Source organism: Athalia rosae, chromosome 3 (assembly GCF_917208135.1).
Source record: "Athalia rosae chromosome 3, iyAthRosa1.1, whole genome shotgun sequence".
Classification (NCBI taxonomy): Eukaryota; Metazoa; Arthropoda; class Insecta; order Hymenoptera; family Athaliidae; genus Athalia; species Athalia rosae.
The window spans coordinates 15,941,869-15,957,842 of NC_064028.1; the positions used below are offsets into that span (position 1 = coordinate 15,941,869).

Genomic DNA, 15,974 nt, shown 5'->3' on the forward strand with positions numbered 1-15,974 from the left:
TCGTCTAAAATAATTACAGGGCTTCGTTTCTTCTCCCATCTAATACCTTCTTTCTTGATTTATTTTCTGACTTTGTTTTACTTTCATTTTTTTTTATTTTCAATACCTTAATTCTTATACGCGGAAGTAAATTGTAGGGAACATCGAGGAGGTGATTCGAGTCTGCGATACCTAAAAATTTATTATTCCGTTGACCCAGTTCTCAGATATCGCGCCTCCTGATGCAAGTGCCTGCAAGCTCTGTGGAGGTTTTCTAACGAGCTTTTGCTTCGCCCGTTTCAAACGTTTACTAAACTGCACTGCGCGCACCTTACATAGGTATAAGTACGTACATATATTTATGAAACTCGCATCGCCGAGCACACTCGAAAAACTTTTATATTATACTACGATTCTGAACTTCAACCGGGGATCAGGTGAAATATCTCGATCCAGAAATAAAGTACCTACCCACCAACACGTAAACCGATAACTGTTTTTTTAAAGGAAAAATAACAACCGAAGAAAAGAGAAACTCAAAAAGCGCGAGACTCGACACGAAATTCGATCGCTTGATATCAAGATTTCGATGCTGAGAATCGTGATACTCTATGAAATTCGTGTTACCGAATTTTTTTTCAATATCCGTTAATGTATCTGATACTAAAATATTACAGTTGTATGATAATTATTGTGGTACGAATGTGATGTAGATTAAAACACACCCGATGACGATCACGCATTAATTATGCCTCAATAAAATACTCAAGTGTTAACTAATTATGCATGATATTTACAAAAATATGTAATTATTTATTACAACAAAAGTAAAACCAGCATGCCACGTTAGGCGAGGCCGTCTTCGAATATCGTTTTCATTTTGTTTGTTTTTTTTTTTCAGCAGATCACCGTATACCTATACGAGGTACTGTGATTTATGCATCGATGCGGCGCGTACCGATTTTTAGTTTTTAAAATTTTTCTTATATCAAAATCCAGAACATGATTAAATCCGACGCCAAACCCCTTTGAGAGAAAAAAGAGACCGATGAATTTCGTTAAGTGACGTTGTTACGTGATTCCAGATTCCATGATTATGAAAAATCAGAAATTTATGAAAAACCTCAACCTTATTTAAAAAGTTCGTCGGTGATTGGCGCGGAACTACGACCCAAAAGAAGGGGGTGTACGGACAATGAAAAATAATAACAATCTTCTAATCCAAGTAGAAGAAACTTTCATACCAATAAGGTGTCGAAACTCGGTAATGGGTGGGGGGGTAAAAGAACGACGATTGAAAAAAATGCCAAATTCCGATCCACCGGAGAGTAAGATCCGAAGAAATCGGTACGAAAATCACGAATCACGAATCTCCCTGATTTTGAATTTTCAAACCCGACGTAAATTCCGGTCTTCGGTTCGAGAGGGGGGGTGGTAACCAAAAGAAGAAAAAGAAAAAAGTTCGTCGGAATTCGTTGCCCGACGCGTTCAGCTTTCATTCGCTTTCGATAGCGTCGAATTTCAGGTCCACCCCGTACGTATGTGTGAAAGAGGGTCGCGTGCTGCCAAAAGAAACAATGTAACATCACCGAAGTATTTTCAACGATTGGTAACCTCGCCGTGGTTCCAACGGCTGCCGATACCGAAGAATTTCCACCGCTGACCCAACGTTCGCTTCTGGCTTGCGGTTCGCGCGTACACATACATATACACGTATACAACGTATGTACGTACGTACGTATACAAAAAGGTATGTAACGAGGGTACATAGCTCCAACATTTTTTAACCGACACAGGCGACCGCGCCAATTTACGGTGAACCCGAACGGAACTCCGCGTCCGCACGAAAGGGGTAGGTAGGTAGAGGTATAGACACGACATCGAGATAACCGGGGGAGGTATAATCCGCGGGGGCTGTTTGCAGTAAAATTGCGACCGGGTAGCTAGGTGGCCGTACCGGAGGTTTGAATTTACCCGGCGAGTAGGTATCTCCGGATGACATTTTGCGTGAAAAAATTTCCCCATAAACGCGAATGGTCGCGATACGTACGAACGTGGTTCGTACGTGTGTAGATTTCCATTCTCTAACGGCGCGTTCGATTTTTTCCCATTGGGGAAGCGATTGGAAAAACAGGGACGTTGAAGATGACGGGCGTAAAGGATCCTTCGAGTCGACACCCTTCGATACGATACCGTACACCCCCCCCCCCCCCTTCGAGGTGTTCGTCGATCAAAAAATATGGGTGATAAAAAAGAAGAAAAAAAGAAAGAAAGAAAGAAAGAAAGAAATTAATCCGTATAGATCGAAGAATCCAAGTTCCGAGAATCCGAAGAAGACCATCGTGTTTCAATAATATGACATATGTTGAGATATTGAAGACAGCGATATGTCAACGTCATCGGATTTCAATATCAACATATATACATATAATATATATGAATGTGTGTAAAGCTGCGGATTAAGTTGAAGTATATAGCTTTTGCAATGTTTCTTTTTTTTTTTTTTTTTTTGCTCTGGTAATTTTAGTTTTCTATAAAGTTGAAGGTAGAAGAGAAGTTCAAGGCTGAAGAAGTATCAAGTTGAAGTTGTTGTTTTTTTTTTTTACAAACCACCGTGTACTCGTATGACGTGGGGGAAGTCAGAGTCCTCGGTACAGGAGTAATTGCCCTGGTGTTTCAGTTTAGCCGCATCAGCGCGGATCGTCGATGATGTCGCGTCGTTTTCCATGGTCAACTCTTTGTCCTGAAATTCTTTTTCTATCGATACCCCGTTCCTTGTCCAGTTGACCTTGTCTGTATCCAGAAGGCCTTCGCACCTGATCGACCAGGGACCACCCACACGTGGGTTCGTGTGACCGATGTACTGGATCCGCCCGACATTGTCTTCGTATCGATAACGAGTCATAAGACCACCGGCGATCGAAGGAAGAGGACAAACAGACAGACAGACAAATGTCACATTGAGTCGATTCATTTCATTCGATTTCTTTCCTATCGCCGTTAATTCTCATCATTTCAAATAATCCAGCTACCATTTCATCTATTTTTTTTTTTTTTTTAGTTTTTAGTTTCAATTTTCTTTTTTGTGTACCGAACAGAGACTGTCCCTTTGTCAAGTTTATACGTTCGGATAACTCGAGAATTAATATTTCTATGGACGACAAAAGTTTGAACTAGTTTATTGGTTTTTGTCAGGGAAGAATTCCGGTGCACCGTTCTTTTTTATCTCATTGCTAATTGAATTTGAAAATTTCTTCGCGTTTTCGAAAGAAACCAGTCGATTGAAGTGACAGTACTTGGCGATTCACGTGAAATTAAAAAATCGCGAACAAAAAGGATTGCACAAGGTTTTTCTGGCATTGCTGGTCATTCAGAAAATTCTGCCCAACAAACTTCTGTCCGTGAAAATATGAATACTCGAGTTACGTGACCGTGTAACTTTCAAATCAGAACATACCTGTATCTGTAATAATAACATTTACACCGTTTTCAGATTTTATCTCTTGAATGTCCAACTATGTATATATATAATGTGAATGTCAATTGGTATATTTTCATGTTTGACAATGAGTATAGATGAAAAGTATAATTTTAATTGCAAGTAGCTTCTTTGTATTTTTTTTCTTTTTTCAATCAATTTACCGACTCGAATCACTGCAGAATACTTATCCATTGATTCGCGTGAATTTTCATAACAATTCTGTGACTTTTAATTCTTTTCGTTTCTTCAGCATTTAACGACGTGGAGTGCGGACATACAAACACACATTATGAATATGCACTCGATAGCATTTACTTGCAACAATAATTAATTTTTTGTGCAGCGCTTCGAACCTGCGTGGAGAGTGTAGTAAACAGATGAAAGTCTGCTCAGCAATTTATCCAATGAAAATTTGGCGTGTTGTCGGTGGTATGTACGAAATATGCGGGGGTGGTAATAAGAGTGCAGGTGCTGCAGATGGTGTGTGTAAGAGTACGTGAACTCGGGGTGTGAATTATGTTACACATATATTCGTACATACGTAGGCATACGTACCCGTACGTATCGGCGTGAAATTTCGCAGAGCTCGATAACAACAAGTGCGACCGTTTCGACTGTACTTTTCAATCCCAAGTCCGACGTGATATAAAAATCAATTCAATGTTCTCCGACCCCAAAAATCCGATCAAAGAGAATGAATAAAAGTAAATCACGTAGAGTTTGCATTACCCCCCCCCCCCCCCCCAGTTTGGATAGATCGATGCAGGTAAAAGCAGCCAATTCGTTGTTAGAAATATTGCCGTTTGAAATATTACCGAGCTCCGGCAATGCGGTCGTGTTTCACTTTGCCAACTTTCGTTGCTTCACTTACTTACAGCGAATTGCACGATACGGTGGATTCGTTGACTGGAAGATCGGTACGACCGTATGGATATGTATGTAACCACGTATGTACGTACATATATGAGGTTTACAGTATAAATGCATATAATATATATATACCTATGTATGTTCTGTGGTTAGAAGTGTGCGTTTACTTGATACATCCACGACGATGCGAGTGTTGTGTTTTCGGGGTGGGGGTAGTGAAATAGATGATGTTTTGGGCGATTTTATAGCTGTGCGAGATACACTCAAAAATGTCATGACCATGTAACGATATCGGGAGGTAGGATCTACGATTCGACCTCACCTCCGACCTGACCTAACGGTGGTTCGTCCATTTTTTTCAACGTTCAAGGTACAATAATGACTCGTACGTGGACATATATGTATAACATGTATAACAAATCGATTCATATTAGATATAAGACACATGAAATTTACTTCGAAAATAACGATTAGTTGAAGAGAGGGAGTAAAAGGGGAAAAAATTGAAAGAAGAACGAAAAAACAGAAGAGAACGATTATTCGAGATTAACCATACCGAATAATCGTACCCTCTTGAAGAATAGTTTTGAGTAAATTAATAAATCAAGATTTTCTGCGAATAGTGATAAAAAAATTGTTCGTTCATGCAGGGGAAACCAAACTCTTAAAAACCACTTGATGATAATTAAAAATAGAAAACAATAATAGCAATGATTAGATGATTAAAACATCAATAACCAAATAATAATCGAAAATTGTGTACAATTGGTGTTAGGTGGTGTAGGCTTCGGAGCATTTGTGTACCTATCTTATATGACGAATTGAGACCAGATAACAAAAAGAACAGAATACATGATAAAGTAAAAGTAGGAAAAAAGGAAACACAATGAAATGAAAAATGTTCAAACTGCCCATCGGATGATAAAGTAACGACTGCATTATTTTGCTTTGGAAAACTTTCATCTGATATTCTTTCACCCCGCAGTTTACTGTGGGCATTGATAATGCATGTGATTGTACGACGTGAGACATTGGTTACATATATATACGGCATAGCTAAATAAACCGCAAGTGAAATAATGCGGGAAATTGAACCTCCACCATTTGCTAGCAACATTTACCAACATCCATAATTGCGTCGCTGCATTGAAAAGGCAGTCGACCGCGACCCTTGCGTCGGAGGGTCGAACCCGTTCGGGGTGACCATAACCTATAACCCTTACCCCAAATACCTGAAAGCATCCCAGTATAACCTTTGACCCAAAGAATTGGTTGCGATTATCCAACGAGATGAGACGTACGTACCATACGTGTGTACGGGGGATGTATGCAACGCGAGTAATCGCCCCTCGGAAAGCAAATCCCAAATCTCCTCTTTCTGCAGATGACGCCGACTGTCCCATCACCCGGATTTCCCATCAACCCGACGACCGCCGCGATTCCTCTATTTTCTTCCCCGTATATTTTACTCAATTTCCCTACCGCGAATGGGCAATACCGCGGAACTGGCGCGGGGCACTAAAGCTCGTTGATTAACCGGACAATTATAGCTACGGGATCCGGACGACGACTGTGACCGACGTAACTAAAATAAATTGGTAGACGCACACGTCGTTGCTGAGCAACGTTGATACGTTCTTTCGAAATTCAAAACGTCGTATCGTTCCGCGTTTTACCAGAACTAGCCACCCGCTCGCGTTTCGTTTTATCGCGCTACGATCGTGTCGCAATTTTTCGAATCCCATTGTGGGGGGTGAGGGGGGGAAAAAGAAATTAACAACTTAAACGTACTCGACTGTTTCGAAACCGAGTGCACGCATAAGCTGGCGCGGTGGTCGAGTGCCCGCGGTTAATCCAGAAAGACTTGAAAGTTCTGTCCTTATAATCCGAACTTTTTCCCTCGATTCTTTTTACTCCTATCCCCTATTTTACTTTACGTTTCTTTTATTCCAACGCGAAATTCAACGGTGTCTTACCGCCATCGCTGCGCGACACAACGTACACGCGGCTCAATCGCAAGTGGTGTAGTTAGACACTGCGCGATGAAAAAGCAGGTTGGCACGAAATATCCCTAGGGGGAATTTACAGTCGAGGTGGTTCGACCCCCCCTTAGGGATATTTTGTGCCGATCTACGTCTAATCGCGGAGCGTCTAACTGCACCACTTGTGATCGAGCCGCGTGTACGTGCGTCGAACGGGGGAAACTTTGTTTCAGAGTCCTTAACGACGAGACTCTGATCCCCCGGATGACTAATTGCTAATGAAATTGCTAAGAGAGGCTATAACGAATGAGAAAAAAATTATCGGGGTATCAAAGGAAATCTTTGTCTTTCATGTACGATGATTACTAAACCCGTTAAAACGGATGAATAAATAAACGACGGTGAAGCGAAGAGTTATCGTAATTTACGGTTCACTTCGCTCTATATACGCTCCGATAAAGATCCGTGCAGACGGGTTTCAATCCGAAGTGCGAATTGCCTAGTTTCAAAAACTGCGACAGTCGGGGATGGAAAATTTGCTTTCGAAAAGCGAGTAAATCCGTGTTTAGCTTCGTAGCTTATAAAATAGGGGGGGTTATGAAAGGGGAAAAGGTATGAGGTCGCGTGTCGTGCGGTCGTTGGCTGCTAAACCCTTAAAACCGCGAAGAGTCAAGGTGAGTATATAAGATGGGGAGAAAAGTGTAACGGTAGTGCGGCGTCAGAATGGAAAAGCCCTTGTCGTCGGGTCGGTTGGCGTTGAACAGATGCTGCACGGGGGACCAGGGTACGGATGAGTACGCACACGCGCGTGTACGTCATAGGTGTGTTATACGGTTCGGTGTAATCAAAATAGGCGAGAGGGATAAACCGCCCCGACAAGCCTCGTCGCCACACACGTGCAGTAAATTTCAGGAAGACGCCGCCGCGCCGCCTCGGTGCAGGAGGTGATTAATGAGCGCGGAGGGACGACGAAGCGCATGTAGGTTTGTATGTAAATTACCGAGTACATGGATGTGTGCGCTTGCGATGTATACGTATCACGTAGGTACGAAACGAAACACCTATACGTTTACACGATCGCGGCACGGAGTCGTTAGATCCGATCCCCAAATTGAAATTCTACATATTCAATTAACTTTTCAAAACAATGGTTATGCATGGCTGTGCCGCGTAGATATATATAAGCGCTGACGCAACTACGACGACAATTTAACCTAGACAACGATAATAAATTAATATTCCAATTTGTACAATTCGGTCGAATGACTGATGATGGTACGTCGCGGTGACGACGACGAACCCTCGCTAATTCGGATATTGGTGTAAACGCGGGCGCGATTATATCTTTGTCTTTCCTTTTCTATTTTCGAATCATCATTTTTTTTTTTTTTTGTTTTTCCGCTAACGTAGCGGTCTACAAGTCCCGATATCGTACCGATGCGCGTACGCAGTGGCGGGAAATTTGAATCGCGCGAAACGCGCAGTAGAAGATGGTTTCCGCCGGAAGGGACGCGACGAGTCGTTGAACTGGAAGTTTTCAGAATGATCAATGACTTTTGCACGCCGGAAATGACATCGCGCACGTGCTGGTCCATCCGGCACGTTCGAAGTACGATTGACTCGTAAGTTCGAAAACTTAGGAAAGAGTTTGGGCGGTTGAGAGAAAAGGAAAAAAAAAAGAAAAAAAAGAAACGCACTTCGCCCGAACGAGAAGCGGAGCATAACGTGTCCGTCGAACTATAAGGTGTATATGCAACGTAATTATATAGTTTCGTACGTAATTAACTGCAAGCATGCTTGTGACGTTTCTACCAGACCTCATCCCCTTTCGCCCTGGCCGTTCGGGCGAACCCCTTTGAACGCGTGTCCCGCGTACACTGCAGCCGAGAGAATGGAAGTGAACTATCTGCAGATTACATGTACAATATACGTAGTAGGTGTAGATATATGCTAAATTAAATTGAATTGAATTGAATTGAATTGAACTAACAGAATTGAATTCCGCCGCACGGGGCTAATCGTCGTCGTCCTCGTCCTCGTCCTCGTCCTCGTCCTCGTCGTCGTCGTCGTCGATGTCGTCGTCAGAAGAGGTGAACGAGGATGGGGTGGGAACAACAACTGGAGCATCGCGGCGTCGCGTAGAGGATATCGTATCGTATTCGTATACAGCGCGATACGCCACGAAGAGACCAGAGGCAAATGAATATACTTGTACGTACATACGTGTACGTATATAAAAGCCCTATGTAGACGCGGCGGTGTGTGAAAACGAGGCCTTAATTCGTCATGAGTTTAGCCAACCGAACGGAAACAGCAATTATTCTTACTTATATTTAAATTGATGAACTTTTTTCGCACGGAATTTCCTATTTTTTGACGCGTCATCCGCGTTCATTTCGTCGAACGATTAAACGATCGAGGGACACGGTTTTTCGCTCTCATTTTCTTTGACCTAAAAATCGTGAAGAATCCGACCCCGAATAACGGAAAGAGCGTGAAATTCCATCGGAAATTGACAAAAAAATTAAAAGCTCCTCAAAACGATTGCTCACGCAAATACGATGATCGAGTAATCGAGAAGGTAGGTAATCTTCGCGATCACGTGACGTAAGTTGGGCATATCAGGTATGCAAGGTCCTCGGCTTATCAGGTATGCATGTGCATATTTCTATGCACGTTACAAAAATAAACGACAGTCAGACGCAACCGCGGCACGCGTGATTTCGGTTTCCGGAATTGAGATAATGCAGTTCTCAACTGTAGCCATAAATTTTACCTACGGGATTTCGCGCGTACACACTGAAATAGTTACGCGATTCTCTTTTCCATGTCTCCTCTCCGTACTCTCGCGTAATACCGCACAAATATATAGCCCACGTGCGATATGTATATATAGTTGAAAAATACCGGTGTTCAGTCCTCTATTTATTATTATACTTATGTACAAGCGTAGAGATACAACTGTATGTGTATCGTATGTACCTATCGTCTGTGTATGTATACGTATGTATTAGACGAGAGATGCATGGTATGAGCACATATGTACGCGAAGAGCCTATATAACGGAGCTTTGGATGTAAAACGAAACCCACCCCTTCCCGCCTGACCCCCTCTCCTTTTTTGCAGTACGAAGTCATAAATATCGGAGTCGTTTCTTCCGAAGATATAAGTTAGGGTAGGTTAGGTAAGCTTAAATGTATAAATACACGGTATAAGCTAGCTTCATATACCTTGTACTTTACATACATAAATGTATGTATATATATATATATATATATTTACGTACAGCGAGCTAAGAAACTAAGGAACGAGGGAACGAACAAACAAAATGCAATTTCGCGTTTCGTTTATCTACACGGCGCGTATTTTCTGCGCCCCGCGTCATCCAAAAAAGTATAAGGTACATAGTTAGGACGGTGATGTTACCTACTTTGTCGCTCCTCCATTTTCGAGTAAAGGAATTCGAAAAAAAAAAAAAACGAGAAAATACCGCGTGTATTTTATGTATACAAATTGGACCTACGACGAATCGGAATATGAATAATCATGGAAAAAAGCTACTTCAGCAGCGTCTGCCGCGAGTCTGAGTCGCTTATTTAATCGTCAATCAATCGAGGCACCATCCGGTAGAACGTCTAAACCTCGAGATGTACGGCTTCTGCTGGCTTTTTCCAGTTTTCTATATATACATTTATTCCCCAGAGGGTGAGCAGTTGGCCACAAATATTTCGAAAAAGTAAGTCGTCTCTAGAGTGAAATTCAAAAGTTGCGGTACATACATTTTGGAGAAGAAAAAATCATTTTTATTTTACGTTCCACGATTTCAAAATGATACAACACAAGTTATTCGAATGTAACTGGATCATATTTCACATCGACTGTAATAGACAACACAATCATTGAAAAAAACTAAATAAATTTCATAGTCATAATCATCGTGATATTGTGCGAGTACAATAGCAGCGTGTATATTGGTACAGAGTGAAAAAACTTTCGTGTTAGAAATATCGATATTGTCAATTTGACGCCGATAAAATACGAAACAATCTCGCTACGTCCAAAAAAGCAAATTAAAGTAGAAAAACAAAATGACTCAATATGACTTTGATCGCATTTCATCAGATTCCAATTCATTCCAATTTAGTTTATTTTAAATATTCTTTCGCTTTTGTCCTTCGGGTGACTTTTGATTTATCATTTTTTGGAATTTCGAAGAACACCGCTAATACCGATCAACGGTAAATTTCTTCGGAACGACATCAGGCACGCTAAATTTTAAACGAAAATTTTATCGTCCGAAAATTGGAAAAATAATTTCTAGATTTTTTGAGAAAAGTAGACGAATTGCAATAATTGCAATTTCGCAACCCCCTCCAATCTTTCGGAATGCAGACACCCGCACCCGTCTATGTCGGATCTAGTTATATTATTCCTCGTGTTATTCTGTACACGAGTGTTTCGTCAAAGAATAAATTACGATCTAGTCATCGATGACGTATACATCTGGACGTTTAATGATGTCACTGACAGATAGGAAATAAAATAAAATAGGCATGATCTAAGAACTGAACACGGAACGTGAATGAATACGTTGCACGTAATTGAAAAAGAAAATGGAAAAAATGCATTCTACCCACGCGATAAAATACACGCTACTCGGTAGAAATTCGCATTCATATCATTCATTAAATCAGCGCTGGTGCGATTCCATACGTATCTCACACGTATACGTCTAACGTAAAATCTACGAACTTCGAAATACCGCACGAAAAATAAATAAAAAGCGAATGAAATGAAATAAATAATAACGACGACGGAGACGATAGCGATTTTATTTTACAACGTACATCGCGTACGTTTATAAAATCTATTCGCACGAACTCTGTATGCACGGTAATACGTATACATACACGTATTTACGGACTAATGGAATCCCTAGGAATTCTGAACGACGACTATGACCGCATTTTTATCTGCCGATGAAGGCGACACGCGACGCCGTCGTCGCGACGCAACCGCGACGTTCGCGAGACAGCGAGCGGAGACGCTCTCGCGTACGTCGTGACGTACGTAGAGATATAAAAACTGATCTAGCTGTACCGAATCTTTAGAACCTTGACGTCGTCTGTGTCTAGATGTATTTTTAAATGGATATAGATATACTTCGAGAGACGCGAGAAAAATAATTCCCATTCCAGTATCTCTTCCAATCGTTGCTCTAAATTCTCGAATTTTAACGCGAAGCAACTTGGCCCCACGAATTCGTTCGGATATTCGTTCCCCGTGGGAGATGAACTTCATACAGTTACCCCCGCACATCCGATGTATACCTTGCACCGGGTGGTGTCGTTGTTAGTCGTCTTTCGATCTGAATGAAATTATAAAAATAGTCCGAGGACGTGTTCTCTAACGATGAACGAACCGATGCGCTAAATGACGGGGGTTACGCGAACGCTTCGGGACAACGACGACGACGTGAGAGCGGAGAGACGTCGATAAACGTGTCAAATATGTACGCACGTATACTGCTAGTACTAGCTATGCCGCTATGCTACTGTACTGAAACTACGACTACTCGGTACCAATTACCACACCCGCAGCAATTTTACACGTTATACCCGGCTGCTGACAGTGCGTCAATTATATGATAATCAGATTACGCTTCGATAATAGCTGTAACCGTTAATCACACAGAGACCTATAGACACGCGCGTAACAACACGCCATTGTTCAAACGAACGACGATGAAATTGACGTAACACACTCGCCCAACCCAACCTTTGCGCCTAATATCGAACGTAACGGCGGTGATGCTCGAAAATCGCCAAATCAAACTATCGACAAATAAACGGATCATGAGTCAATCGTGGCCCCCGTTATTGATTTTTTTTTTCCGTCGAATCGATCGAGAAGACATTTTTTTCTCTTTCGTTATGTTATTTGTTATTTGGTTTCTTTTTGTGACGAGGGAGTTACGATATACTCAGCTCGGCGCGACCACGACCGGCTTATTGACGGTAGCAGAGCAGATAAGCAATGTTACTTAATCGCGAGGTTGATTGGAATTTTATACCGTGCTTCGGGCTAATTATAACGAGTTAACGAATGTAAGCCATAATTAAATTATACTTAATATATATATATATATATATATATTTCTTCAAATATTATAACACACGACCATCGAGCAGCCCGCGTTTTTTTACTTTCTAATAATACCGTATCGTAATAACAGTAATGATAATGATAAATTAACAAGTAACATTGAACCTTCGTAGCACAATTATTATTACCGATGACACTACCACGTTATCCTCGCACGAGACATACCTACGCAAGTTCAACAAGCCGTCATTAATTTTTTCACTTTTCTATAACAATATCAATGTTTGAACGGAATAATCCTCTTTACGATATTTGTTGAAAAGATTTTCGCAATGTCGTCAAAGAGATGAGAGAAAAAAAACAATTTTACTAAAAAAGTATAACAATAAACGACACGGTACGATTATTATAAATCATTAGTTCAGTCTCTTAACAAAGTTAATGATATAAGCCTCACTATACGCTTGACGCAAAATGTAAATCATTTATCTGGTTCTCGCGCGTGGATGTACGTGTATACCTATATTAATATCTCTACTGCAGTAGAGATAAATGGGGTATATTTTTTTTGGTCTTTAAATTCTTACCAGTTGTTAATGAATAATAGTGATGGTAATAATGAGGATAATAATAACAATGATAACGACAATAATTTTCGCTCCGAGCCTATCTAATAAGCCACAATGTCAAACTCAGGGTATCATGACTGAATTAATACAACAAACCAAACGCAAGAGAGAGAAATAAACGTTCAATTCGTGTAGAAAAAAAAAAAAAGACGTGTTTAGGGAGAAGAAAAAAATAACAGAAGCATCTGCGTGGGAATGATCATTTCGAATCATCAAAAGCTCGACAGCAGCGTGTTTTTGTAATAAAAGCTAACGTTTTTAATGTATATAAATATGTACACGCATACGTAGATAGTGTAGGCGATGTAAAATTTGATATAATCAAATCAAATGGAATGAAAAAAAAAACTAGATCAAAAATGTCCTGGCACGGTGGACCGGGATGTGTAGCTGGCTAACGTTTTATACTTTTTTTGTTTTTTTGTTTTTTTTTTTTTGTCTTTTTTGAGAAAGACTATACAATATGCACACATTCGTGTGTTCTCTGTATTTATATACACTGTGTGTAATAATGACGGAGCTGCGAGAAATCGTGAAATAGGATTTCTATAAAATGTGCGTATACGGTACGTGTAAGCGAGTTAAAGCTTAAAAGCAGAGATCGACACTAACGTTCGCGTTAGAGAGATTGATTAATCGTGACTCTTTTTATTTTTAATTGTTCCAAAATGGGAATGGGGGTAACTGGGTTAATGATTTTACGTGCTGTACACACTCGCGGACAGGCGGACGAAACACGTTTTATTTCTAATCCAAATCGAACGATTTCCAAGTGGAAGAACGTAACTCTGATTCTGACTCCGTAACGTGATTTACTTGCTCGCGAGGTATAACGCACAAGTATCGATTGATCAACGATTAATGAACAAAGAGAAACTATAAAATGTCCATTACCGGGTATCGTTGCAAAGTAAAAAAAAATAAAAAAAAAAAAAAAAACACCTAATTTTAATGAATAAATCTATCGGAACAAAGGGGAATGACGTGAGAAAAATTATTTTCCATAACCGATCGTTTGGTGGTTTCTTACAGTATGAGATAGTGATAATTTTCATAAATTCATTTCAATCCGACAACAAGATAAAAGAAGACAATGGTAAAAGCTGACGCATTCTGTGTGGGGGCGCATTAGTGACTGTGTCATAAATGTACAGTTCAATATTGTGACAAGCGAGTTCAAAGATTAATCGTTTCTTTAAACTGAACGTTGGGATCAGAAAAATTAAATATTTATATGCGTTAAATCTATGCGTGACTAATTGCGGCATTTGAATATTTCCCTATTCATTGTCCAATTCGTTTTCTTTATCATTCTCTGCACGATGTGCGGTGTGTACCGTTAATCGATGAAATATCAAATCATTTCCGACGTACACGCCGACAATGAGTTATTATAATTAAAAAGCGAATTGCACAGCGATAAGGAGGAAAAACAATCATTATTCTCAGCTCACTCGACTAGCTCGAATCACTGTCACTGTGATTTTTATGTTTGCTTCAACGATAATAATGTTAATAAATAGTTAAGCAATTTTTGTTAAAGCCACATGTAAAAACAAACAAAACAACAAATTGCATTTTTTCATAGTAAGCGTGTTGGTGGTGAGAAACAAAAAGATTTATTACGAATAAAATATGATATGAAATCAAATTATCATCATTAATTTTCACTTCAGTCAGTAATATGATGAAAAGTAAAATAACCAGTAGTGTTAGAAACAAAGGGGTTAAATGTTATTATCATTAGGATAGCTGTTGACACATGTAAATTATATTATCAATAATATCATTTGAGGTACACCAGAAATAAGTTATTATTTTAAATTAAACGAGAGGATGTATGAAGAATGTGAAAATTATATTACTTAGATAAAGCGACGAAAATATCAGAGGTTAATAAAACAAGACGAAATATTGTTATTATACATATCATATATATACGGGTATCGATTTTGTTCCTTTTTTTCTCATATTTTTTTTTCATTTTCGTTACTCAATCTCTTTAGAATTGAGTAACAAGAGAAGATCGAATCGTGATAGTAATTATTGAAATAATGTTCGAAATGTGGAAATAACTCGTTGAAATTTTGCAACTGATTTTATGCGTTTGGTATTTTTGATTTTTCTCTGGATTCTTTACCATAACCAACGATTGGACCAGGGTCACAATCAATAAATTCATAGGCTAACGATATGGTTTTGTTTTTTTTTTTTTTTGTTAATATTTGTATGGATAAAATTGATAGGTACAATTGAAATTGAGTTAGAAGAAAATCGAAAAAGGTAACTGAATAATTAACGTAAATATAAATAACCGTATAGTGTGTTAAAGCGGTTTAGTACGTTGGTGCGGAACTCACCTGCTTGAATCGTCAGAAAATTAGCTAAAAATAGCAATGCGATTGCCAGAAAACCAGCCTGTCTATCCATCGTCGAGGTATGTACGTGTATCTTTTTGGTTGCGGCGAAGGGTTTCCTTGATACTCGACGGGAGAGAGTTTATAATCGGCCTCTCCCTATAGCCTGTAAACTTCAACTACGCTTTTAAGACTACCCTAGATTTCGTTATCAACAAGTTATCACACTGCCTAGATCACCATCGGTAACGTAATCGAATCAAAGATTTCACCGATAAAGAATACACTTCGTATACACCACAGCCGACAATGATAGAACGAGGCATAAAATGGCTGACGTCTTCTGCTCCGATCGTTCTGCGCGATGACTGAAACTCACGGCGACCAAACCAGGGAAGTACGAGACACCGCGGAACCCCGACCTAAACAAAGATGAAGGAATCTCCGTCGTTTCGTGATAGAAATTTCTTGTGCTTTCGTTAAATCGATCGTTCGTTACGCTGGCAAGTCAAAATTCATAAAAAAAAAATTTGGATTCCAAATTTATTTAAACAAAATTATTTTGTCATCT

General features: G+C 39.8%; 1 protein-coding gene and 1 long non-coding RNA gene across 3 annotated transcripts in view; both read right to left on the reverse strand.

The window, feature by feature from the left end:
* Nucleotides 1-15,749, reverse strand: part of LOC105690365 (basigin) — a 33,775-nt gene extending 18,026 nt beyond the window's left edge. Inside the window, exons 1-2 of one of the 2 annotated variants that reach the window (XM_012408099.3) lie at nucleotides 15,407-15,749; nucleotides 2,590-2,862 (exon numbers count right to left, since the gene is read on the reverse strand). In XM_012408099.3, coding sequence (XP_012263522.1) covers nucleotides 2,590-2,862; nucleotides 15,407-15,476 — 343 coding nt within the window. In that variant the 5' untranslated portion in view covers nucleotides 15,477-15,749. The remainder of the gene's footprint in view (nucleotides 1-2,589; nucleotides 2,863-15,406) is intronic. The other variant, XM_012408107.3, reaches the window with a different exon arrangement.
* LOC125500346 lies at nucleotides 3,041-12,772 on the reverse strand. Its single transcript, XR_007277687.1, has 2 exons — nucleotides 5,636-12,772; nucleotides 3,041-5,562 (listed from the first exon to the last, which is right to left on the reverse strand). It is a non-coding gene; the product is annotated as an uncharacterized LOC125500346 (long non-coding RNA).
* Nucleotides 15,750-15,974: the final 225 nt, after the last annotated feature.